We start from the raw sequence: 27,219 nt of genomic DNA on the forward strand, positions 1-27,219 counted from the left end.
ATATCATATATAGTTATATATATATATATATAATTATATATATAAATAATGTAAAAGCCTAGCGGGTGCCAGATTATAACACCACAGCAACAAAGGTGCCATTATTAATTATGGCAATTTCATACCCAACTCCCTCCTTAAGATCCCTCCCTACCCTCTCCCAAGATCTCTTTTGAAGATTAAAATTTAAGAAAAAAGTAATAATAATAAGAAACCACACACTCAAACCAAAAAAGATGTAAATAACACCAAGTTTAAATGTTCCTCTTCCTTCTTCAAAAAAAACTTGAAAAAAGAAAGTGAAACAAAGTGCCCCCAGTTCTCGATCTTGTTTTTTTTTTTTTTGTTGTCGTTCTCGTTTTGTTGTTGTTTGTTTGTTTTGTGTGTTTTGTTTTGTGAAGTAGTAGTAGTCATAGCAGTGTGGCTGATATGGTTTAGAATTGAGGGCCTTCATAGGTTTGGCCAAATTGCCAATTGGAAGGAACGAGATTATAGGCAGTGAGAGTGCGACCATCACTAAGAGTGACTTGAAAGGAAAGGCCTTGGCCATTGAGATAGTTGTTGCTTTGCCAGTTTTGGCCCCAATTTCTAGACATGGATTGCCATCCAGTTCGAGACCCCTTTATCGACACAGAGTGGACGTCGCCTGCGCCACCGACGTTTGTGATCAAAACGAGGTTGAAGTATGAGTGGCCATTGATTGTAAACCTCACTCCACCTTTCTTCATACATGGTACCCTGCAAAGGTTTTAAAACAAAAAATGTTATGCTCTTAATTTTACAAAAACGTTGATATTGTAAATTTGAAAAAAATATATAAAACAACATAGAAATAAAAATAAAAAGTTAATAAGTAAACATTTTACCCTTTTTAAAATATGTTGATTAAAATGTCTATTATTTTTATTATATTCTTTATATCGCAGGGACGTGTTGTTTATGTTGTATGTTTCATGAATTTTCTTACGATATAACAACAAAAGTCCAAATCAAACTCATACATTTATGAAGATGGTGATGAGAATACAAATTTAATAATCTAACTCATTTTTTAATGTTAAAATTCAATTAGAGAAATGTGAGTTTAAATTTACAAAGGTTTTATTAAAAAGAAGGTAAGGGATCAAATTTTAATATCCTCCAAATTAGATAATTTTAATGTCCTACGAATGAACTAATAATTTAAACTAAATTATTTATTTTGTATCAAATCTAAATTGTGGGTCTACCCATCACTTAACCATTGAATTTTGTTTTGTAGTAAATAAATCTTCCAATAAATCTTTTATTTTCTTTTTAAGATAAGACATAGTTTAACTGTGATAATGTTTGAATTATTTATTTAAAAAATTCTCACACCTCCCATTTGTTCGAGAAAAAATTGGTTTATATTATATTTCTATAATTTTAAATTGCAATTTTGATCGTTTATGTGAACTCAATTATTAAGTTTGTTTTTTTTGTTTAGTAAAGGTTTGGAAAATGAATAGGTAGCTAGGGAGATGTTTACCTACGAAAGGAGACGGGGACGATACCGGCTCGGTATTGAGCGATTTGAAGGAAGGCAGGCTCAGCCATGTCGAAATGTTGGAGAGGAGGGTTGCACCATCCACCATTGTTGTTAGGGAGAGCAAAGTTAGGAGGGCAAAAGTTGGTGGCAGTGACCCTAATAGTTCCCGGAAGGCACCATTTAGGATCGTTTGTACAAGTCATTTCGAAGCAAGCACCACAACTTAATCCATTGTTAAATAGCGCAGTGCTCAGCGCCACCGTGTTCGTGCCATACCCTTGGCTGTATAAATTCCCATACCCACAAGCTCCACCTACACAATTGAATTTTTTACAATCATTCTTTTAAATATGGTTCTAGAATACAAAATTACTAAAAAAAACATGAAAACTTTTATTTGTAAATTTTGTAAGGGTTAATATGATTAAATTTATCATAACCAATTAACTTAAACTTTTAAATTCGTTACTTGACAAAAAACGAAAGAAAAAATGGAACAAATTTTGTAATTATCGATCAATCACCGAATAAACACAACTGTTCAACTAATTGTTTAAAAATCGATTGAAAGTGATTTTCAATTTTTTAAAAATGAATTTCAATATTAACCAAACATAAATTCTTTTAGAAAAAATAAAAGTAATTTTGACTACAACAAACAAAAATTGATTTTAGCTATCTCACTTCAAAGATGTTCAAAACTTAAATTTACTATCTATTGCATGTAAAAAAATGAGTATAGTTCTAACAGTGATTTACATGTACTAGCTTTCTTGAAGTTGAAATTTTTTTTATGGAGTCTATAGTTGATAATGGTTGACCAATATTAGGAATTTAAAATTTGAAAAAGTTTATCTTCTCTCTCTTCCTCTGTTTCCTACCTATCAAACAACATTATTTATTAACGGTAGGCAGCAAGAAAATTATAAATTTCTTCTTACCTTAGGAAGTTGAATTTCTTTTTTTGACAAAGGATTAAGCTATTGAGAGAGGGAAAAGGAGGAGAAGAAGAAGAAAATGGACACTTTCTTAAAATTTGGGAGGGAATAATTTGTGCTTAATTTCTGCTTTAAATTATACTCAACAAAGCACTAACCAAAATGCATAATAATAATAAAAAACAAAATTCAAAACTTAGAGAAAGCTGGACGAACATGGTGACAACCATTATAGTCTAACATAGTTTCAAAGTGTGTATATAAACAAACATACCCATGGTGCCAGATGCGTCACCACCACCATAAAAGGTGGCGTGGCCGCTCTGCCAGCCACCGTAGTCAGCGAAGGTGAAGACAAAGAAGAAAGGAAGAAGAAAGAGAGAGGAGAAGGGTGAGTAAGAAAAAGCCATAAGAATGGGTTTATATTTGAAAATAGTTTGTGAAGAAAAGTGGGGTTTGTTTTGTGGGTTTAGAAGAGAAGAGGGGGAAGAAAGGGGAGATTTATATAGAAGGGATTAATGGGGGAAGAGGCCATGTGTGTGATAGAGAAACAAAGAGAGGGACTTACAGTTGAAGCCTCAACATGTAATTATAACAATTTCAAAGGACTGAAAAGAAAATTTAAAAAAATAAAAGTTTATTTTCTTCTTCTTCATTTTTTTCATATATATATATATATTTTTTGAAGTCATTTACGAGGGGGTTTGTAAGAGCACATGGAAATGTTTGGGATAGGGCTCTCAAAGATGCCAAGAAACTTAGGACCCACTTGCACATGCTCTATTTTTCTTCTTCCTTTTAATTTGCTAAATTAGAGAGGACGGTGATGAAAGTACCTCTCTTTTTAATTACCTAAAAATAAGAGGAATACTCTTTCATTTTCGGACCTCTCAATTCGCTCTTTACTCCCTCCAACTATGGAAACACACCATACCATTCTATTTTTACGTTAACTTTAACTCTCATCTCGTACGTGTTTCTTACCATTTTCATAGAGTTAATTAAGATCTACTTTTGTCAAAATTCTATATGAAAGTAATTAATTTAAAGCTAGAGAGAGATTTATTCATTGTATTAGCTAGGGTTAGGCTCAAATGATTAGTAGGCAAATGACTCTTCTATTGTCGTGTTTTCTTTTGTTCTTTCGTTTTCATTTTGCCTAATTTCTTTAGGTATGTTTTCCCTTTTTAAAAATATTTATTTTAGTTTAATCACTCATTGCTTTGTTTAGTCATTAGTCTCCCATTTAATGATATGTTGAAGTTCAAGAAGGGATACTAATAATATACCCCCACATGAGAGTACAAAGTAGTGAACAAGTGGTTAGAGCATTTAAAAGTGAGACCCATATCGTGTAATTCATACTCTCATCGTCCACCTATCATAAAATATATATTTATAGGCTTGTTTAATAACTGTTTTGATCTTGTTTGGACACAAAGATAAAATGAGTGTATATGCATGGTGTTACTTTGCATCAATCGTCCTCAAATGATTACTCTGGATGTTCGATCTAAGGTGTTTATTTGTTGTTCTAAGTAGGTTTGGAGCTTCTCTTATGAAGATCCAAACAACCTCTTTTCCATGATTCGTGCATACTTTATTTTTGCTATTTGGTTAGTTTTGTTTTTGTTTCGTTTTTCTAGTTTGTGTGTCTGTCTTGACCTTCAGTTCTAAAATCTCTTTATTCATCAAACAATTCAATATCTTTGCAAACTAATAATAACCATTTTGATTTTGATTTTCTTTTAAAAATTGCTTTATATAATATAATTAAGTTAAACCACTGCGTTCACTATATTTTTGTTAAGTCTTCTTGTTTTTGTTATCTACCTTTTAAAATCTACTAATAAAAAAACAAGTTTTTAATAACACTAATGTAGTTTTTAGATTTTTTTACGTTTTATAACCATATCTTATTTTGTAAAATTATGTTTATCGTCTCTCAACTTTTATACCATGGTTTTCACCTTTTCTAAGTTAAACATTTAAATTTTTGACTTATTGATTAGTTTCGAGGCTATTTATTAAGTTCTAGATTCCACACTTGCACAAGATGAATTAGAAAACCAACTTCACTTCTATTTTCTTCTAATGAAATCACTCTTAGTATTGAACAAAAAAAGAAAAAAAAAAACTAACCTTTTTTTTCTTTCAATTTCATTTGTGAGTAATTATATCCATTTTAAGTTAAATATCACTTTTTGATTAACTTTGGAACAAAAGAGCTTAATACAATTTATAAATGTTAATCTAACTTTATATATATAGCAATTTAATGTTTTACTATGGAGAAAACTATGGTTCATATACAATTTACGTACATAAGTAAATCAAAATATTGATAGAAGCACATATGTGATAATTAACAATAAACTTCAAAGTCAATTAATATAGTTTATACGTGAAGAAAATTCAAATAAAAACCAACAATTAACATTTGGAAAATAATTGTTTCCAACCTTACAAACTCACTTTGTCTCTCTACTATCTTTAGATGATATTAAGTTAACTATGGTAGTACCATATCTTTGTTTAAATTTTGTATTTTGTGTTAGAACCACTTTAAAATTTGAGGAGCAGATGAACACAGAGGTATACATGTAAAGTGGGAAAAAAATGTAGGAAATAATTCTAAAAAAAATTGGTGCTTTTATTTGGGTCAATAAAATAGAATGAGTAAAATTAATAAAAGCAATATTGGTGGTTCTTTTTGTAACATTGCAAGAATTAAGAAATAAGCTAAGCCTCTCTTCTACCCTTTTCACTTCCCTTCTTACCCACTCAACGTTCTCTCTTTGACAACCAAAATCAATTTGTTAAAAGCAAAAGTTTTAAAAGAAAATGTAATTGAATAGTACAAAGGCCTTGATTTGGGTCATGAAAAGGAACCAACAAATTTGGTACTCTATATATTTGTGAAATTTATTATGCATGGGTTGCTTTTATATATATGTACATATTGAACAAAATGAATAAATGAATGTAGGGTCATATAGAAAAGATATGAATTGTATTTTATATAATATAAATGTTTATATGTGAGATTTAGCCAAACAATAATACGAAACAATTAATCAAAATTGAGTGCAAATTATTATATGATCAACTTTATTTATTTATTTTAGCCTTTGAATAGTAAAAAAAGGATTATAAATTTTGGTTTTTGCTTTTATTATTTTAATTTTAACAATTTAATCATCACATAGGTAGCTTCTAATATATATGTGTACCAATATCAATATATGTTCATGCATAAATAAACAATAAAAAATTTGTGAGGGTGACAATTAGGAATGTTCGTAAATAAAGCGATATGGACTCAAATATTTATATATATAGTAAAATATCGTTGTCTATCAATAATCAATGATAGATATTGACAGATGAATATTAAAAGTTTGCTATCATCTATCCCTAATAGATAATAGATATTACTGTTTATGATGATAAACATACCGATTTTGCTATATATTTAAAAAGATTCTTAATTAAAAGCATAAAAACATTTTTTTAAAAGGAGAAGGTATAGATAGGATAGACTTAAAATGAAAATTAGATGTTTATATATTTTAGCTAAATTTTAATTCAATTTTGAAAACAATTATGAAAAAAATGAAAACTTAAAAGGTTTTGAAATTTTAATGGACATTTTTAAGTATAGTAAAATAAACTAAAATATTTATAATATATAGTAAAATTTTGAATTATATCAATGATAGATACTAATAGATTTTTATTACTGTCTATCAATATGACTAGTAGAAGTATATCATTGTCTATTAATATTTATCAATGATAGAATCTAAAACTTTCCTATATTTTGTAAATACTTTTATTATATTTTTCATTTTTGACAATTCTCCCAATTTTATTTTTAAAAAGGTTTTTGGAATAAACAATAATTTGTAAAAATTATGATGAATGAATCTTGGGGCGTAATCCGGTTGGGTGTTGGGAGACATTCTCAACCCAACCCTCCCAACGCTCAATCCATATTTTTCGGTTATATGAGTTGGCAACCTGAATAACTCAAATTTAGTTTCCAACTTAACCCGTAAAATATGGATTGAGTTAGGTTGGGTTTAGGGTTTTTTTTCTTTTTTCTTTTTTAGGGTTTAGGGAAACGGAGGTGGATGACGCGATTGTAAGGGAGAAGACCGAAGAGGAGATCGAAGAGGGAGAAAACTGACGGTTAGAAATGAAGATGGACAACGCGATTGTGAGAGAGAAGACTAGAGACTAAGGTGAGACAGAAGAGAAGAATCGAACAGAAGAATTGAAGATAGTGAGAGGGGTGAGCGGCGCGTGCGATGGGAGGAGGAGGAAGGAAGACCTAGTTTTTAGATTTTATTTTATTACATAATATATATATTTATATTTATATTAATTTGGGTTGGATTGAGTTGAACCGAATTTTTTAACCCTCCAACCCGAGACCCAACCCAACTAAAAAAATCCAATTTTTTTAATCCAACGACCCAATTCATATTTTAACCTAACCCAATTTGAATTATTTGAGTTCAACCCATATTCTTACTCCTTTAAATAAATTTGATCAAGTTAATTGAATATGGTTAAAGTTAGTATTGATGGATATAAAATTTAGAGTGAACAACAAACAAAGTCTTTCATAGAAAATAGTTATGGGGAAAATTTTAAAATAAAAAAAAGATTTATCCATGGACTGAATTCATTTTGATTTCTAAAATTGGACTACAATATTCAAATAATAAACATGTTGACTATGGAGTATAAAATTTATATATTTATACACATATATATATATATATATATATATATTGTCAATGATGATCTTATAGTTCTTACGTTTTAAAAATCAGTATCTTTTAAAAATCAAATAATGCATAATTTTCTCTTCTTCTTCTTTTTCTTTTTTTAATCAAATAAGGCATAGAATATATATTTTTTAAAAAGGAAAATCAATATTATATAATAACACTAATAAAAAGGGTGATATGTATGTGTCGGTTCCCATAAAATAAACATGTTGGATTGCTATACCATTTTATAAATTAAAAAAGAAAAATAGGGGAAATTAGGAAATCCATATTTACCTTTTGAATTTTTTTATTGTATATTCAAAATAGAAAATTATCCAAATTTTAAAATTAAACTTCTTCTAGTGTTAAAATATGCTAGGTTTAGAATAACTTATTTTAACTAGGAATGCAATCAATAAACTTATTTTTGTATAATAATTTCATTGAAATTAATCAGTTTTTTATGATTTATATTTTGCATTTTAAAAAATTTAGAGGAAGTTGGATGAGATATGTGTTACTATATATATATATATATATACATTCGAATATAAAGTTAGTTTGATGAGATTAAAAGTTAGAGTTGCCATATATATACTTGAGTGAGATTAAGGATAAGATTTGTTTTTTTTTTTTTTTTGTAGGTTAATTTTTTAGAAAAAAGTAAAAAATAAATGGTAAAAAATAGAACATTTGATACAATATTTACACTTCAAAGAAAAATCAAATATAATAATTAATTTTATCTTTTTGATGATTCTATTCCACATGATGTTCTTGAAGTTGGTTGAACGCCTAAGCTTGATTTGAGGAAGCGGAGCATATGAGGTTTTTGAAGTTGGTTGAACACTTACGCTTGATTAGAGAAACCGGAGCACGTAATGTTCTTGAAGTTGAAGTATTAAAAGGAAGCTTGTATCTTCAAAAGAGCTTCAATCTTCGAATATGGTCGACTTCAAGAGTTAGGGACTCTTCTAGCTCTTGGGAGAACTCTCTCTAGGAAGCGAAGAACGTTATGTTCTTGAAGTTGAAGTCTTGGAAAGGAAAAAAGTTTATATATTCAAAAGAGTTTTAATTTGTAAGGGTGGTTAGCTCAAGGAGTTAGAGAGTCTTCTACCTCTTTGGAGGATTCTCTCTAAACCTTCTAGAGTAAAAAAATTTCAAACCCTTACAAATGATGAGAACTCTTCCGAGTTTTCTAGTAGGCTTTATAGGCTTGAGCCTGATTGGTCCATGGACCAAAACCATGGACTCAACCACATAGATTTGGGTCATATTTAACCTTTGGACTCAATTAAACTTTTTTTTTTTTTGCTCAATTGAACTTAGTCCAAGTAAATAATATTTAATTGAATCAAAATAATTAACTTGATCCAATGATTATGATGAAAATGATGCGACAATTGTCAGAATTGGCCAATTTTGATTTCAATTTTAATTTGAGACACATGTCAATTCTTTTAATTAGTTTCAAATTCAATTATGTGTACTTTTCATCATTAATTTAGTAAATGATGCGACAATTTGTGATCAGTCTCAAAATTTCCTATTCAATAGTTAGAAACTTAGAATGGTAAAGTTCAATTAATTGCACTGATTTAATTAGTTTATTTAGACCGTATATTTTATTGGGGGATTATTCTAGAATCAACTGTAAAATGGTCAAAGAAGAGCAAGAGAAGATTGAGAGTAATAGGCTAAAAAAAAAAACTGGGTTTGGTCGCCCTTAGTTGGTCGAGGTTGATCAACCTCTTTTTAGCTTGATGGTTACAAGCTCATGATAACCTAGGTCCTAAGGGATGAAACCGGCCTAACAAGTCTAGCAAGGATGTTGGGTCGGTCAACCTCAATCCAAAGAAGATCCACATGCCATTTATATAGTGTAAAATACTAAAAAAGGAGGAATAGTAGATAAAAGGAGTAATTATGAAAGATAGCAATTTTATAAATAATATAATAATTAGTTAGTATTTACCAACATTTAAAAAAAATTACAAATATATAGTAAAGTCTATCAGTGATAAACCAATATTTGCAACATGGTTTATTAGTGATTGATTTCTATCATTGATAGACTCTTACAAATTTTGCTATATGTCATATATGCTAATATTTTGAATCTAATTGTTATATTTGCAATTATCCATAGATAAAATAGGCTAGAGGAAAATGATTAATGAAATTTTAAGCCAAAATATAGCTCGATTGGCCTCAACCTCGGCCAAGGATGAAGTCAAGGCTCACCTTCTATGTTTATCGATGAAAGCTCATTATGACCTATTTAGGCTTTGGGAAAATGATGGCGGATCACAAATCCAAACCAATTAACCTCCTTGGCCAAGGATGGGTTATGATGAGGTTGAGGACTGATCTTTCCCTTTTGGATCGCATTAGCCCATTCTGCTTGAAAGATAACCAATTTTATCTAGGATTAGAAAATTCATTATATTCTAATTCTTTTTAGGACAAAGATCACAAACCATATATCAAATCTTTTGTAAAATCACCGTAATATATAGTTTTATATAAGATAATTTAAACTTCCTATTCTATAATATATTATGATGACTTCGACAATAAAGCTATTTTTCTTTATTTTGCAAGTTCTCTCATCTCAAATTACAAAATCACAACGGTTAAATTAGTGTCACACAAAGGATGGATTCACTTTTTCTTGGATAAAATTTCACATCTATCCATATATAATATATAATATCCGAAAGAAATTAAAGTTTGAAAGGGTACAATGATCAAACCCTAATAATTCAAATCATTTTTGTTTTGGTTTTATATTTTTCCTATACTGTAATGAACTTAACAATCCAATTAAATTCCAAATGTTGTATGCATTCGGGGCTCTATCATTTCCCCTTTTCTTCTTTTTCCTTTTCTTTCCTGAGTCAATAATTTAGTTTGTCATTTGTTTTGAACTGACTCAAACTCAGATTTATATCATACAACAAAATCTTTGACCTTGTCTCTTTATAAACTTTAATTTGTTATAGTTTTTGCTTTTTCCTCAATCGAATTCCCCATCTAAATCTTGTAGTTTATTTTTTGTCAGTTGGTTTCAAATGTAAACATATACTTCCATGCATTTCACTGTTTCTTGATGTGTGACCCAACTTTGAACAATAGATCTTCCCTCAAAATCTGTTCAAAATAGCCGATAACATCAATAGTCTTTCAATGTTGTAACGTTAAAGATAAGTGTGTCATCAATATAATTGGATCTCTAACTCCTACTTTCTCAACTTTAGAGATTTAATTAGTTTTGTATATATATTGGTCTCTTCTTCAATTAACCCTTTAATTATTTCTTATATTTTTCAAATTTGTAATAATTTAAAACTAATTATTTATCCATACAATTTAATTTAATTGGTGTACTTTACAATCATTCTATGTAAAATATGTGATTAAATTTTCATATAATTTTCTTGAAAGAGAACTAAATTTGTAGATAAACTATAAGGTTAAATTACATTTTGTTTTATTTCATGAAAAAAGATTCAAACTATGGGGAACGCTAAAATGATATATAAATAGATTAGGTAAATTAACACAATTTTGTACCATTTTAAAATTCTCAAGAAATTATTTAATATTAATTTAGCATTTGAGATATTGAAGAGAATTATTATAACATATGATTAAAGATTAAGTTAAGTTGGAATCCATGCATGGTTGATAATGATAGATTTGAACATTATTGTAACTAAGAGAGTGATAAGATGTGTTGGATGTGACCCTTCACTGCTCCAAAATGATTTGTGGAAGAATTCAATGGATTCTTAATAAGTTATATGTTGTAAAGGCTTGGAAGTAAAAAATTGAATCCACAAATATTATAAATATTCAATTTTTGTATATTCTAAATCTTTATATATAATGAGTCCAAATTTTGTAATTTAATATTTTCATATAGCTTTTTTGTTTAAAGACTATCTTTTAGATAGTGTGCAAACACATAAAATTAATGAAACTTCAAAAGAAATGTATTTAATTGTGGAGATTTTATTCATGAGGCATTAGCTATTTAATTCTGTAGTTTAATTCAATGAAATTAAAAGTACATGAGCAAACTTAGGGGTAATAATTGATTTTCTCTCCAAACACTTATTTACGTAACCAATTTTTCTTCCAAAGTTTGGATTATATTCTTCAACTATATATTACACTTTGGTTATATTTACTCAACGGTAATAAACATTGATGTAACTGTAATAAAATTTTAATGATGGATAAATGGTAATAAGCTTGAATCATAACTGTAATTAGATTCTTTCTTTGATTGCTTATATCGTAATATTATGAATTTTGCAAAATTTACTATTATTGTTACTGTTATCTTATAATCAAGCAGTATTGCTATCGGTATCGATAACAGTAAATATATCATAATTGAAAATTCTCTACCATATCGTTAACAATAACGATAGCTATAACATTAACGATATAACATAATTCTCAGACGTAATCAAATTGAGCACTTTGACCCATCAATCGAATTGTGTTATTTCATCAAAGATTTGAATGTGAGCTCCATGTAGGGGTGTTAAAAAAACCCGATAACCCAACCAAAACTGTAAGAGTTGGGTTGGGTTGAGTTAAAAAAATTGAGTCGGGTAGTCAGGTCGTGCAAGTAAGGGGTCGGATTGACCTAGCCCAACCTAATTATGTATATAATATATATAAAACTAAAACCTAAAATTAAATCTCCTTTTGAATGGACATATTGTTCACTTGTAATTTGAATGTATAACACACATATATATATGTTTATATGTCACCTTACATCTCAAATGACAATTTGTTTACCACGTATATTGAAAACAACATGAAAATTTGTCTAAATTATGAAAGGATGAAAAAGAAAAAAAAAAACAACCCAACAACCCGAACCCGGAGTTTTCTAGGTTGGGTTGGGTTGACCGTGCATATTGAACCGTTAAGGGTTTATTTTTTTATTTTTTTGTCAATCCGAATACTTTGGATTGAACCATAATTTTCCTCGAATCCAACTTATGTATACCTCTAGACGTATTAGGTCTCAAGAGGACCTTAGATTCAAATTGTAGGTTAATAAGATAGTTAAGAAGAAGTTGGCATAACATGTTGATTAGTGTTGAAGCAAATTGTGAGCTAACATCACAACAATGTTACCATCACATGGCGATATAGTATCCAAAAATCTCAATATTAAATTGATACATACATTAATGCAATGTAGGTTTAAAATGTAGAAAAAGATAAAAGGTGTTAGAAGGACACGTAGAGATGTTTGAAAATGAATGAAAAGAAAGGATGTGGTCTCCAAAGTGAACGTACAAAGTGTTGCCAACTAAATTAAATGCAAAGAGAGACCAAATTAACAACATATAATGAATATGACTCTTTCCCACACATCCATTTTTGCTCTATTCTACATTCCTCTTTTCTTAATCTCGTAATCATTTAAATTCATATAATTAGTTTTACAATAATTCGTTGCTATTAAAGATCGATTGTCTTTGTTTAACTAAAATAGTTCTTAAATTAAAATTTAGTTGGATATGCAACCCGAGTCTTCAATCAATAAAGTTTAATTATGTCAACTTCATAAATACAAAGTAAGTTTCCATCCAAAGTAATACCAACTGTACTACGATATAAAAATAGATTGTTAGATAAAAGAAAAACTCTGAAAGTCTACTATATTTGTGATATCAACTATTGAATCTATCACGGCTGGATTTTGATATATTTACAACTTTTAATATTATTAGCAATGGTATTTTTCATCTCATCTTTTGTTAGTATTACTTTTTCTTTATCATTCTTCCACTGCAAATAAAGATCCCTTGAAGGGTAGTTTTCAAACAATCAACTGATGACAAGTAAATTTGATAAAAATTATTCTTGGGAGAATTTCAAAATACATCAGATTTTGGAGAGCAACTAAACATAAAAAGAAAGGTCTATTTAATCGCATAAATGTACTTTTCAAAGAATCAATAGAAAGATACTTATAACAAAAGCAATTTTGAGAAGAAGAAGAAAAGTACTTTCTGGAGAGAGAAAATTGTGAAGACATAAAAAATATGAAATTATGAAGAAGAGCACTTTTAGCCAATATTAACTCAACATCATGGAAGAACAAAACAAGTGCATTTTTTCTTTCTCTTCCAATAAATAAAAATAATAATTAAAATAAAGAAAGAAATAAAATTTTATAATCCAAAGAAGGGTCATTGTCAAGAAATAGTGATTATTAAAATGGACGTAAGAATAACAACCAAAAATGTCAGCCACATGAGGTTTTCCCTTAGATGCAGATTTAAGGGGTGTTGGATTATAACCCTACCATGTGGCCTTTAATGGCAGCTCTATGAGGGTCCCTAAAATGACCCTTCAAATGTGGACAATTTAGTAATTTTGCTTGTCCCATCAACCTGTATAATACAAGGGGATCAATAACAAATGAACAACAGAGAGCATTGAATACAAAATCATCATCATCATCATCATTGTTTTAGTTTTCATTCAGAAATTTAAAAGAACCACAAAATGGTCATTCTCATTCTCAGGATCTTTCAATATTCAAACTAATCTATATAGCTGCAACTATGGACCAAGCTATGAGTTGAATAATGAAGAATGAACAAATTACTTTACCAAAAGAAACAATGTTTTTTTTTTTAATGACAGCAAATGCCAAATGGGACTATGAAACAGAATTCCAGCCGAGAGAGCTTCTCTTTCTATCACAAGAATAATTTTGTCTCACCCGTCGAGTTCCCCGAACGCGAATTAATGAAGAAAAGAACGAACAACGAACAAATGTGGGAAAAAAAATTTCTGTCAACAGGGTCAATCTATGAACAAGCCATATTTTCACTGGGAGGTTGAAGCATAGGTTGGCAAAAAAATTGGGTTAAAATGTGCTGCTACTTTCACTGACCGATATCGAGGGGCCTTCGGGCTTTATTTCTGTGCCTCTGCTACCAATATCAAGACCCTGCAATCGGGTAATAGGATCCTGCTGAAACATTTCTGTTAAGGCATGAGGCTGGTGCGATGCAACAAACAAAGCCTGATGTGGGTTTGGTAAATTAGAATGGAATGGTTGAACTTGGGGTCTTTGCATCGTCATCCTCTGTGGGTTGTGTCGCCCAGGTTGTGGTTGGTGTGAAAAGGAAGATTGGGGATATGAAACTTGAGGCATTCCAAAGTTATACGAATCCGTTGCTGTCATTACTTCTCCCGTCGCAATCTTGAGCCGCTCAACTTCTTTTTTCAAAGCTTCATTTAGAGCTGTATATTACAAAAAGTCATAAAAAAAAAAATTAGATTGCATTGTCTTTCGTTCAACCGTAAAGCAAGAATATCATTATAATGCACAATAAAAGCTGGTCCAACGGCAAGACTTTCTCATGCAACCTAAGGTGAAGATGAAGCATGGGGATGACAAGATTAATGTGCAAATATAGACATCAAACAGCTCTTAAATTCAAACATTTATTCAAGATCATCAAAATCTAGATAAGGCAGCTTCTAAGTAGGTGGATTTGAAACAGACCCTACTTGGACAAGTGAAAGTTATGAATAAAGAAAGAAAAACCAATAGCAGATGTGAAGAAGTGGATATCACATTATTCATGACACCTAAAAGCTAAGCAAAGAGGGTCAGGTCGGGTCAATAATAATACATAGACAGGGTATACGTGGATACGTACCATCGCGTAAATGAGCTTGCTGTTCCATAGCTTGTAAACGAAGTTTGAGCTCTGAGTTTTCAGTTGAAAGCCCAGTGGTATCTCTCTGAAAGAAAGAACATGAACAAAAGATGAAATGATCAAAGGAAAACTACTGTGAAGCCTGTTTTCATTCATATGCTCGTGACAAACTCCTAACCATGCTCACTTCACAAACATCACAATATATGAAAGTTAGATGACAAGTTATAACTTGGGGAACTAGGATTAGCACATGACTGTAACATGCTCGTCAATAAAGCTTTTAACAAAATGGGATGTTGAGTAGCAGTTAGAATTAAAAAAAATAGTAGTGGTAGTAATATAATTTTGTAATGTTATTCTTATTGTAATTTTGACAATATTCATGTCAGCACTCTAGTTCCTTTATGACGTGATTTTTGTGATCGAGTAAGATGAAGAAATGATACTTAGAAGGAGATATGGGGAAAAGGGAAGCCACCGTGAAGGTAGATTTTGGTGTTTATGAGGAGAAAGTGGAGGTCGAACTTAAAAAAAGACAAGGAAGAAGGAAAAAAGAAAGAAAAGGTAAGTGATGTGATGGATGGACTAAGAACTCTTTTGGAAACTCTACTAGGACACTATACAATCATACCTCAGTGTTACCACCTTTTTCACTTTTTCTATTTGCTAAGAAACCTTTAAGTAATTCCCATAATTGTATCCTCTTTCCTTTCCATGAAAAAGAAGGAAAGTCTCCGATCTCCATCATTACCTCCTCTAAAAGCATCAACAACCTTTTTAAGTGAAGGCCACTAAACAAAAAGGCAAAATATATGAAATAAAAGTGACTCTACAATCATATTTCAAATTTTAGAGAAAAAGTCAACTCTATAATCATATTGGAACTTTCGCCTATTGCTTTTTCAGGAAAAGCTAAAACCGTAATTGTCAATGTGAGTATACATTCAGCAAGTTTCAGATTAGCTGCCCTTGTCCATTTTATTGTGGAAAACAAAGGGTTTTCTTTCATAACCAGGGTATTAGAAGGTAATTATAAGAGACAAAAAGAGATAAATTATTGAGTTCTATCAATTACTGGAGGTCAACTGATAGCTATTTGATTTTTGAAAATTTAGCTGGCCCTGTTATCTAATTCTAAAATTATTAAGAAAGTCTAAGCCAAGTTTTGAAGACTAAAAATGTAGCTTTTAAAATTTATTTTCTTTTGGAATATGACTCATAATTTCAAATATATCTTTAAGAGATGAACTCATCATAAGAAAACATGTAGAATGTTTAAAAACAGAAAATTATAAATGAAATCTTTATCAACTTGAACCATCATGGGTTGGTCTAGTGGTAAAAAATGAGAATAGTTTCAAGAACTAAATAAGAGGCTATGAGTTCAATCCATCGTGGTTACCTACTTATGAATTAATTTCCTACGAATTTTCTTGACACCCAATGTTGTAGGGTCAGGCATGTTGTCTGGTGACATTAGTCAAGGCATGCGTAGGCTGATCCAAACACTCACGGATATAAAAAAAATAGTTATCAAACATAACCTAAGTTTTCCACCTGGGGGATAGAACCCTATATCCTAGAGGGCAACTCTAAACATCTCAAGCCCTCGCCCCTACACCCTAAAGGTTTTAGATCTAAAATTTTAGAAGAGGAAAGGTTACAAAATGTACACCAGCTCGAAACCCTTGCAGTTCTGTAAAGGGCTTTAGTTGAGAAGATGTCCCTAAGAATTTGGCTATTTCTCTCCAACCAAATAGCCCAAATAACCACACTAAATCATCGAAAAACCACATTAGAGCAGATAAACAAACCGAAAAGTAAAAATCGACACTAAAATGCTCATGCAAAAATAAAAAGCATCTGAGGTGAAGAATCAATAATAGCAAAAATGGCATAATATGGCCACAAGAATGTAGGTCAATAAATTGATTATAAGGACCAAATGTGTTCATAATCTATGAAAACTATAATTGTTACACAATAAAAATTGACACTAAACTTTGATGGGTTTTTCACCTTACATATTAAATTGTTACAAATTTGAAATATGTGACTTAAAATTTTACAAATTTACCAAATTGTTATAAACCAAAGTTTAAAGAATCAAACTATAATTTAGTAAAGTTCAAAGACTAAATAATTACCTTTTATAGAAGTTTATGGTCCAAAACTGTTTTTCAAAAAAAGAATATCTATGTTTAGTAAAGAGAACATGAAAAGTTGTAAAAATATAAATTTTAAATGATTAAAATAAAACTACAAAAGTTCAATTTTGTTTCAAGAATTTGGTAAGAAATTAAATTTCTCCATGATAGAAAAATAATTACATCTAACTTTTAAAAGAATATGTTCAACAATAATAATAGTAACAACAATGATAAATAAATAAAGCTTGGACAGGGGAGGGCTCCATTGCCTCCCCCAAATTCCAAAAGAAACTTTTCAGAAGTAATAGAGACGGAAAATCAATGTACAAAATCATAATTGAAAATTCATCTAACTTAAATGACAAGGGATATTGTTTTAAATAACAAAACTGCGTAAAATATTGACAAATATAGTAAAATGTTACCATCTATATGCAATGCAACAGCCTATAGATAAACACATATAGTAGTCTATCACCGTCTATCACAAATAGATTGCAATATTTTGCTATATTTATAAATAGTTTGGTTCATTTGGTTTAAAAGGGCTTTTGCGATATTTTGCTATATTTGTAAATAGTTTGGTTCATTTGGTTTAAAAGGGCTTTTGCGATACTTTGCTATATTTGTAAATAGTTTGGTTCATTTGGTTGAAAACAGCCCTTTTAATGCAATGAACATTGTTTATGGTGAAGAAATAGGTACAAAAATTCCAAACTCTCAAGTTTTTCTCCAACCAAAATTTATTTGTTCATTTCCAGAAGAAATTTTTATAGTAAAAAAAAAGTTACACACAGATGTAAGAAAATAACTTTCAGAAACAACAGCACTTTTAAAGATTAGTGTAGAGCTTTTCTTCTTTTATCTTTACTGATAATTTTGGGAGAATGTATTAAGTCCTCTTCCCACCCACCACTTTGCATAGGGACTGTTATGATTTCTCTACTTTTTTTCATCAATCTTTTAAAGTGGTTACTCCTATAACTTTAATGCAAATGTATTACATCTCTTACCAACAAAAGCTAAGAAATTTCATAGCAAGGGACATCTAGTGTTTCCACTGAAGTGTACGAGGCAAATAATGGCAAGAAAATAGCTTTCCCAATGTTATATCTACTTTCAGACTGTAAATATGTAATGTGACCTTGATCGTTGTAAGAACAAAAGATGAGATAGGTGAAAAATTAAAACCTGATACAATGTGAGCTGTGCAGAGAGAGTTGTTGCTTCGGTCTGAAGGCTTTGAACTTTTCTCTCAAGTTCCATTATGTAGCGAGCTTTCCTCTCTTTTGACCGAGCAGCAGACTGTCTATTTGCCAAAATCCTGCAAGTGAAGTACCAAGAACAGATTAAAACTAGTTGTAAAAGTTTTAGAAACAGAAAAAGACGACACAGACTGAGACAGCTGATTAAGAAGATATCGATTAACATAATACGTGTTTTTCCCTTTCCTTGATTGATAAGGTAGGGACCTGATTTAAAATTATTGAACTTGAAGAACCACTATGAGCTGGCCTAATGGTCATTAAGGAAAATGGAAATATGGTTAAAGATGCTTTGAAATTTTGAAGAATAGGTTCAAACCCCACATAATGGCCTACAATATCTGGTTGTCAAAAACCTAGTAAGATCTAATATCACAAGAATCTCTCATATTAACCAACTAAAACCAGTCTATACATATACATATAGCTAAATCCCCCCAACATTTAATCAATCATTAAAACTTCATCCAACCATCAGAATTGAACTAATTCCCATTTACTCAAATGAAAACACAAAGTACTGTCCTAGGAGAAAAGGCATTCCTTAACTCGATCTTCCAGCCATGAATCAAAAGTCCAATCAACAAGCAACACATTTCAAGAATGAGATTAACACAAAACACATTGCAATTGGAGAACCTAAACATAAATTGAAGCACATTAGAATAGAATAGTACAAAACCTCTTGGCACGTTTAGGATCAATAGTCCACAACTCAGCGAGCTTATCAGGATCCATGGCCTTCTTAGCCTCAATAGACTCCAAAATGGAAGACCCATCAGCAGAATTGCTATGACGATGCCTGGGGCGTGAGATTTTCTCCCCTTCAACATTCACCCCCCCAGTACCACCGGCAGCCATTGCAGGATTTGACGAAGACCCATTGTCGATTTTAGATCCGATCTTCTCGATGTCCATGAAAGTACACAAGAGATCATCCTCAAAGCCCAGATCTTCAAATCCAGAAGAAGGGGCGTCGAAAGGGTCGGAGACAAGATCGAGATCGTCAGGAATCCGGAAATGGACCTCGGAATGAGCTCGACGGTGGAAGGAACCGCGAAATGGGGGAGTGGGGTTGGAAGAGGAAGCCATTGGATTAGTGGGATTGGGGAGTTCCATGGATTAAAAGGCTTCCTCTTACAGAAATCGAGAGAATCTGTTGTTTATATTGTTCCCTTGTTGTTTTTGTTCTTCTTCTTCTTCTTGTTGATGGGTAAATCAAAGTAGCTCATGTTCATCCAAATCCATTGTGCTCGTGCTTTGTTTATGGGCGCAGAGAGAACTGTTTTGGTTTCTTACAAATTTTTTTTTTATAGAAAAGGAACAGACATAGAAGAACACGTTGCGGTTGGAAAATTTGGATTTGTAATTGTATAATCTTTATAACTTTAAATCCAAATCTAAATCTCTCTCTCATTCTTACAATTCAAAACTCAAACCAAATTACGTCTTCCTTAACTTCCTAGATTGCAAGTTTATGTCTTTTAACTTTTAACTTCAAAACAGCAACATCAAATCATTATCCCAATTTTTATTTCATCTTCTTTCATTTATCCATTTTTAACTTTATTCATTCTGTTGGGTCCAAATTCACTCATCAACCAATTTTAATGTATTAAATACAAAATTGTAACTTCCAATTACCCAATTAGACACCAATATAAATTTTAAGAACTAAGTTCATAATACAACATTTTTCATTTCTTTTCTTATTGAAAATAATATTCTTTTAAATTTTGAGTTGAACAATTATAGACGTGGAAATTCAAACCGGTAACGTCAGAGATAATAATAAAACCAAGCTCAATTTGATTCGTTATATAGATATTAAAAAAATAAAATGACGAGGCGTAGACTATCTATACAAATTTTATCAAATTGTAGAGACTATTTACGAAATTTTGCACAACTATAAAGATTATATTCTAACTTTTTATTTTTTAAAAAAGATCTAACCTTTTAAATAGAAAAATGCATCAAATCACGAAAACATTTAGAAAAAAAATAACTCATAACACCAATTTTTTTGCATATTACGAATATGACAAAATTAGTGATGACAGACGGTAATTATAGAACTATCAAAGAGTCATCACTTTTAAATTTGTTACTTTTGCAAATTTAGAAAATGTTGTAACATAGACTTTATTATCATAGATTTTTTTGTTTTGCTATTTTTGTAAAAAATCATTTTTAAATCACCATGTCTAAATGTTGAGGATAGAATTAACATTTTAGATTTATGTTTAATTTTCATCCCTAGTATTAAGAAGGTATTTATTTAGTTCTTAGGTTTATAAAAAAAAAATTATAGTAAATAACATAATTTAATTTAAGAAGTAAACTAAAATTATAGCCTAATGATAAAATATTTGTAAAAATAGCAAATGTTAACTAGTCAATTGATAACAAAAATTTAAATTGCAAATCTTATGAATGATAACTTCTATTAGCACATTTCTCAAATTGAAGCTATCACTATTAACATTTGTCAGTGATAGCAACTTATAACAACTATCATTCGTTATCTCTGGTAACTACTATCAACGATAACATTCAATTTAAGAAATCGGAAAGAAGCACTCATAATAGTGGCAAATAGCAAGTTATCACTATAGTAACTATCAATGATAACAACTAATAACAATTAATGGTGATAACAACCATTAGTGATAACATTTATCAGATATAACATCATTAATAACTTTCAATTTAAGATATTCCAGAAGAAGTGTCCAAAATGATAATTATTCTTGTGTTATATATGCAATTATTTTATATCGTTGTGTTGTATATTCTATGATTTTGGCTTAAATTCTATTTATGTGCGTCTTCTTTTATAAAAATAGATTCATGTGGTTCTTGAGTTTTTAAAATGTACCTTTTTAGGTCCCGAGTTTTAAAAATAGGTTTTAAAAAATAGAAAAATAATTTCTAAAAATCATATCCTCTCTAAAACTATTTTAAATTTTTTTAAAATTATATAATTATTTTTAAAAATCAAACAAAAACTAAAGTCTTTGCTATTTTTGAAATAATTGTTTATTTAAAAGGTAATTTTTCTTAAAATAATTGTTTGAAATGAAAAAATTGTTAAAAAATATTTGAAATATAGAAAAATGTAGTTTATTAGTGATAGATAATTATGGACTCTAATAGACATCTATTAATGTCTATTAATGATAGATGATGGTAATTTATTCAGCAGTAGACAATAATATTTTGCTATATTTATAAACATTTTTGTTCATTTTATTATATTTGATAACATCTCCTTCCATTCGGTGTAATATGAATAAATAATTAAAACGAACCTAATAAATGTGGATGGATAATTGTTGTTGGAGAGTTGAATAGTAAGAAAATAATAAATATAACCAAGATCAAACCCTCTTTGATCCTCTAGAGTTGCAGGTTAATGGGTATCATTTTGAAAATATAATATAGCAAATATAATATATTATTTTAGAATTTTGCAAATATGACAAAATTTTCATTTTTAAAGATACTCTTCATCTTAAATATTGTTATTATTCCTAAACTATCTTTCAATAACTTATTTCTCTGTTTTATTAATGTCCTAATCATCCTTTGTTTTTGCGTCTACTTTTCAAGACATTAATCATCCTTTCTTATATATATGCAATATAAAATATAATGGTTGTTATTCAGAGTAATTTAACTTCATTTGTGAATTTTCTTTACTTTCTTAGATGTGTATTTTGAGTTGAATCTGATTTCAAATGATTTTGTTTTATTTTTTTTACATTGATGTTGTTTTGATTTTACTTTGTTTCAATTTTGTATATCAGTGTTGTGATGTATTTATATTATATGTATTAGTTGGTTGATATACTTATTGTATGATTTTCATTTTTTCAAATTTTATACAATTCATTATAATATTATAAGTTTATGAATGCTATAACTCAGTGCATCGTTATAAAGTATATGAACAATATATTATTAAAGCATATCAACTTATCATTAAGGTGAATCATTATCAAGTATATGAACCAAGTTTACAAGTGTATATCAATAGTATATCAAGTGTATAAGTAGGACTTCAAACATATCAAGTATATTTGATCAATCAAATGTATAAGTAAAGAATACTAAGTGTATCTGTAGTACATCGGGTATATCAAACATATCATGTGCATCAAATGCATCAAATTTGTTGAGTGTACCAATAAATCATAATAAGTTTATTAGCGGTGCATCAAGTATATCAAACTTATAAGTGAAGCCTTTAAGTGTATAAATGCCTAAATGGTATAAAGTGTATAACAAAGAATCAAGTGTAATAAGGAGTAGGTATATCAAATGGTATCAAGTATATCAAAGAGTATCATGATACATTAAGCATATCAATGTCCAAAGGTTATCAACAAGGTCTAAAGATCATCAAGAAGTATCAAATGTGCATTAAGTGTATCAAGGGATATTAGGTCTATCAAGTGTATCAAATATATCAAATGTGTATCAGTGACAATGACATTTGTGACATTTTACATCTTGTACATGTAAATTGGACATTGTTTTTGTAATTTTTGCAAACAATAAATTTGTGTGCTGTGGATTTAATTATTATAACTTGTTTTGCTTTTTTTTTTTTTCTTTTTGCAAGTGTCCCTCATAACTTCTTTACTATAGTTTCATCTTTCTTAAATAAATATTTGAAATATTAGCTTAATTAAAAAAAAAATACTACTTAAGCATACATCTTCAACCAAGAGTTCAAATATTATTCAAAACCTAAGCTCACCACTTCAACAGTAACCACTGTTACAGTAATTAAGAAAAGAAAGAAAAAAAGCAAGCATTGTGCAAAAGAAGTTCAAAGGTGGGGTTTAGGGTTCATTTAGATAATTCAATGGCAAGATTGTTAGCCAATGATGATATGGTTGGTTGAGACACACCTCTAGTCCCACCCAAGTACCATTTCTTAATCATTTCAACCACATTTCCATTCTCAACTTTCATCTTTGACTCCTCTTTCTCATCACTTGAAAACTCTATCTGCAAATTCCATGTAACAAATATATATATATATATCAGATATACTCTTTTACAAACTATATGCACTATGGAAACAATTAATTGTTACTTGAATTTCATTCAACACAAATTGAAAGTTCAAACACATGTTTTAGATACTCCCCAGAATCGCACCTCAAAAGCCAACTATTTGGAGTTCCATTCTAGCTAACGCGGAACAAAATCATTCCATACTTCCTTGTCTACTAACAACTTATTAGACGCCTTTTAAACTTTAAAAGTCAATTAAACACCTCAAAATGTATGAACTAAACGGATAAATAATAATTTATATAATAGGAACGGGACTATTGATTAGATTTAATCAAACAAAACTCTAACATTTTCTAAATAACGTAACCAAATTTGTAATTAAAACAAAATTAAGAAAATAAACAAAAATAAAATGATAATCTCTTAGAGAAGTTAGTTACCTCAGCAATGGTTGAAGCTGGTGGGAAATGGAAGTTTATAACAGAATGTGTCTTCAGATATTTGGACTGAAAAAATTCAACAATTTTTTCCAACTGAGCTTCCTCTTCATCTTCATATTTGTCATCAGCTGCCAATCTATCCCTAACTGCACTCTCCAACTGCACTCCATATTGTGACCCTTTGATCTCTTTGATCACCACTACTCTTATAACCTTCTCCACTGGAGCTGTCACCATTTGAATTGAAGCATTTAAGGGTTAGAGTTTAGCTTTTCCCAGTTCAAGTTATGAGTTGAGATTTTGGGAGAAATATTCGATAATTAACTTGATACACAATGTCCTCTTGTTTTGAGTACAAAACCTCACAAGTTTGAAATCTTCTTATATCTATCTATTTTCTATACTTTCAAAAGTCGCAATATATATTTTCATTGAAAATTTAGAACGCTCCAAAAGTACTTTTAGAGTATAAATTTTCAGAATGGTAGATGAAATAAAGTGGTAACAGTGACGTAGAACAAAACATACAACATTTAATACATGTTCGAAATTCTAAAGGAATTATCTTATATTTATGAAAAATTAGGACTCATTTTACCATTTTTGAAATGATAAAAGATATTTTTTAAACAAGTGACAAAATTGAAAGGTGTTAGTTATATAATTTAAACTTAATTTAATATATGTTTTTGGAATCTATGAAGTTAATTTATAATAATTTTACATTTTGCTTTTAACTTTAAAGTATATTGACAAAATAGTATATTTAGATACGCTTTCATTTTTTTTTAAGTATGTTAGATGAAAATCAAATCTTTGACTTTGAAGCTCATAATATTCTTCCTCTGTCTACTCAACTACACTTATTATATATATATATATAGAACATGAGAAATTCAACGAGGTAGTATATGAACATGATAGATATGCAACATTATGATCTAAAAATGGAATATGTTCAAATGGATCTAAGTAGTCCTTGGCACACATGATGAGTAGTATATGAACATGATAGATATGAAACATTATCATCTAAGAATGAAATATGTTTGAACAAATGGTCAAGTTCTTCACATAATGGGACACAGTTAAATAGGATGATTAGGGAGATACCAGAAATAATAGCCTGAAAGAAGTCATCGTCTTCCTCCAAGTCCTTAGCAGCTTTTCCCTTCCATTGTTGCAAATGCTCCACAATTGAAGGCTCCAAATAAACTCCAATCGCAGTCAACTTTATTTCTAGAAAGTGAATCTCTATCTCTGTACTTCCTGTTACATACACACACACACATATATATATATATGTATATCCCATACACATCAATCAAAATTAAAACTATCACATTTCAACTAATGTTAGTTACTCACTGTATTAAGTTAAATATAAATTATTATTAATTAAATAAATTTATGAACAAGTTTGTGTTAAAACTTTTTGAATATTCATTGTTTTGCATAACACGATATCTTAACTTATAATATATGATAATATAGAAAGTATGTTAGTTTCTAAAGTTATACGAAAGTAACAATTTAGTTCCTAAGATTTTGATTTTGTGATGATTTAGTTGATCATATACTTTCAATTTCTTCAATTTTGTAATGATTTAGTCATTTGGATTTAAATTGTTACAAAATTTGAAATTAGAGTAACTAAATCAAAATACAAACCAAATTTTATTCATTAAATGGTTCATTATAAGAAAGATTTTTTTTTTTTACAAAAAGTGACATATATATTACATATTGTAATTTAGAGAAAGGAGAGAAAAAAAAGTGAAATGAAAGGAGGATGAACTCAACTCACCATGACCCAACAGAGATAACGGCTTGGCCTTAACGATCTGCTTTGGGAAATCAATGTCTGCTACCACTTCCACTTCACTTCCCACTGCTCACAAGGTTTTCCAAACACCCAACACAAAACAAAACCATCAGCCAATTCACACAAAATCAAACAAAACCCCAACAAATCCATCAATCACTTCGAATTTCAAAGGCCATAAACGCATAAAAATCCCCCAATCTGGGAGCAGAGAGATAAATTAGAGTGAAATCACATGCGAGTATTCTTTGAGACATTGACACAAACAGTGGATATTCATAAAAACAAGAACAAAAATTGCTGTGTCTTTAAGAGTAAAGGAAAGAAAACCATGCAATTCCGAAGGCCATAAACACATACAAAAGGCCCAATTTTGAGAGCGGAGAGACAAATTAGAATGAAATGGCATGTGGGTTTTCAATGAGACATTTACAGAAACAGTTGATAAGCATAAAAACGAGAACAAAAATTGGTGTGCATTTAATAGAGGAAAGGGGAAAGAAGAGGTTACTGATCGGCGAGGGAGAAGGAAAGGAAGACGTTGAGAGGGAGAGAGAAAATAGGGTCGCCGGTGAAGGAGATGGGATTTTAAGCTTGGTAATTGAGGCCATATATAGAGCTCTGTCATTTATCAATGCGGAGGCAGAGTAGGTTGGTAGAGAGGACGATACACACACAGCTGAAGAGTTTGGTTTGGTGCTTTAATTCTTGCTTTTCCCTTTCTAAAACTTTCAGTATCTCTACGTTTGTTTGTTTTATATGTAACCGTTTTTCTAATGGCTAAAAAAAATCTTTTAACTTTATACCTTCCAGATGTCCTAATCCCTTCACTCAAAATACCAAATGTCCCATTAAAAAAATTTCCGTTCAATCTTCTACCAACGATAGAAACACAAGATTACGAACTTTGCTCTCACCTTATGTGTCTCTCTCACTTCAACTTCAATTCATGATGTGATTGTTGGACAAAGTACGAAACTATGTATGAAAAGTTTGAAATATTGAAATCAAAGATATGTGCGAGAGAGTGTTACTAAGAGATAGTAAGAGGGATACTAGCAACAACCAGACATGGTGACTATGAGACATAAAGAAAGTGAAACATAGCATAGAAAGACTAATAAGTGGCGAGAGTTAGTGGGTTTGTAATACACTTATTTTTAGTATCCTTTCTAGTTTAATTAAATTTTTAAAAAAAATTAAAGATAAATATTACTAAAATTGCACAAATTTATTGAAAAATACTAAAAATTTTAACATCGTATGGAAACACATATTTTTTAGAACTAGAGAGGTTGTAGAAGTAAACTTGTAAATTAACCATTTATATATATTATATTATATGTTGAATAATTAATTGGTTGCATTGGAAAAACATCCCAAAGTTGTAATTCATTTAAATAAAGAATTTACGAATAATTATGGAGGTGTAGTTATTGTTGTCATATGGTTTGTTGGCAATGTTTTAAGCCTCAAGCTTTGTAATCTAAATCCACCGTTCATTTCACCTACCACTATTTCCTAATCTATGCTTTCACTTTCTCCTTTTTCT

At 29.9% G+C, this 27,219-nt stretch overlaps 3 protein-coding genes across 4 annotated transcripts; all 3 read right to left on the minus strand.

Annotated features, from left to right (window-relative positions):
- Window positions 1-348: 348 nt before the first annotated feature.
- CS-EXPA1 (expansin-A8-like) lies at window positions 349-2,950 on the minus strand (the record flags this gene model as incomplete). The annotated part of the gene is given in 3 exon segments (NM_001280621.1): window positions 349-738; window positions 1,511-1,823; window positions 2,723-2,950. Coding segments are annotated over 3 exon segments (753 nt in total). The 3' UTR covers window positions 349-434.
- A 10,745-nt stretch (window positions 2,951-13,695) lies between these two features.
- On the minus strand, window positions 13,696-19,747 carry LOC101209388 (bZIP transcription factor 18). Its single transcript, XM_004146388.3, has 4 exons — window positions 19,051-19,747; window positions 18,295-18,427; window positions 14,951-15,035; window positions 13,696-14,528 (listed from the first exon to the last, which is right to left on the minus strand). The coding sequence occupies exons 1-4, from the start codon at window positions 19,485-19,487 to the stop codon at window positions 14,149-14,151; spliced, it is 1,035 nt and encodes a 344-aa protein (XP_004146436.1). The 5' UTR covers window positions 19,488-19,747; the 3' UTR covers window positions 13,696-14,148.
- A 3,317-nt stretch (window positions 19,748-23,064) lies between these two features.
- On the minus strand, window positions 23,065-26,333 carry LOC101218716 (probable chalcone--flavonone isomerase 3). Of its 2 annotated transcripts, none has more exons than XM_011656745.2 (5): window positions 26,179-26,333; window positions 25,650-25,733; window positions 24,956-25,111; window positions 23,843-24,069; window positions 23,065-23,390 (listed from the first exon to the last, which is right to left on the minus strand). In XM_011656745.2, exons 1-5 carry the CDS (start codon window positions 26,276-26,278, stop codon window positions 23,229-23,231), a joined length of 729 nt encoding a protein of 242 aa, XP_011655047.1. In that variant the 5' UTR covers window positions 26,279-26,333; the 3' UTR covers window positions 23,065-23,228. The 2 variants fall into 2 exon arrangements, with proteins under 2 accessions (XP_011655047.1, XP_011655048.1); XM_011656746.2 differs by lacking the exon at window positions 26,179-26,333 and adding an exon at window positions 26,028-26,164.
- Between the last annotated feature and the right edge of the window lie 886 nt (window positions 26,334-27,219).

Source organism: Cucumis sativus, chromosome 5 (assembly GCF_000004075.3).
Source record: "Cucumis sativus cultivar 9930 chromosome 5, Cucumber_9930_V3, whole genome shotgun sequence".
Taxonomy (NCBI): Eukaryota; Viridiplantae; Streptophyta; class Magnoliopsida; order Cucurbitales; family Cucurbitaceae; genus Cucumis; species Cucumis sativus.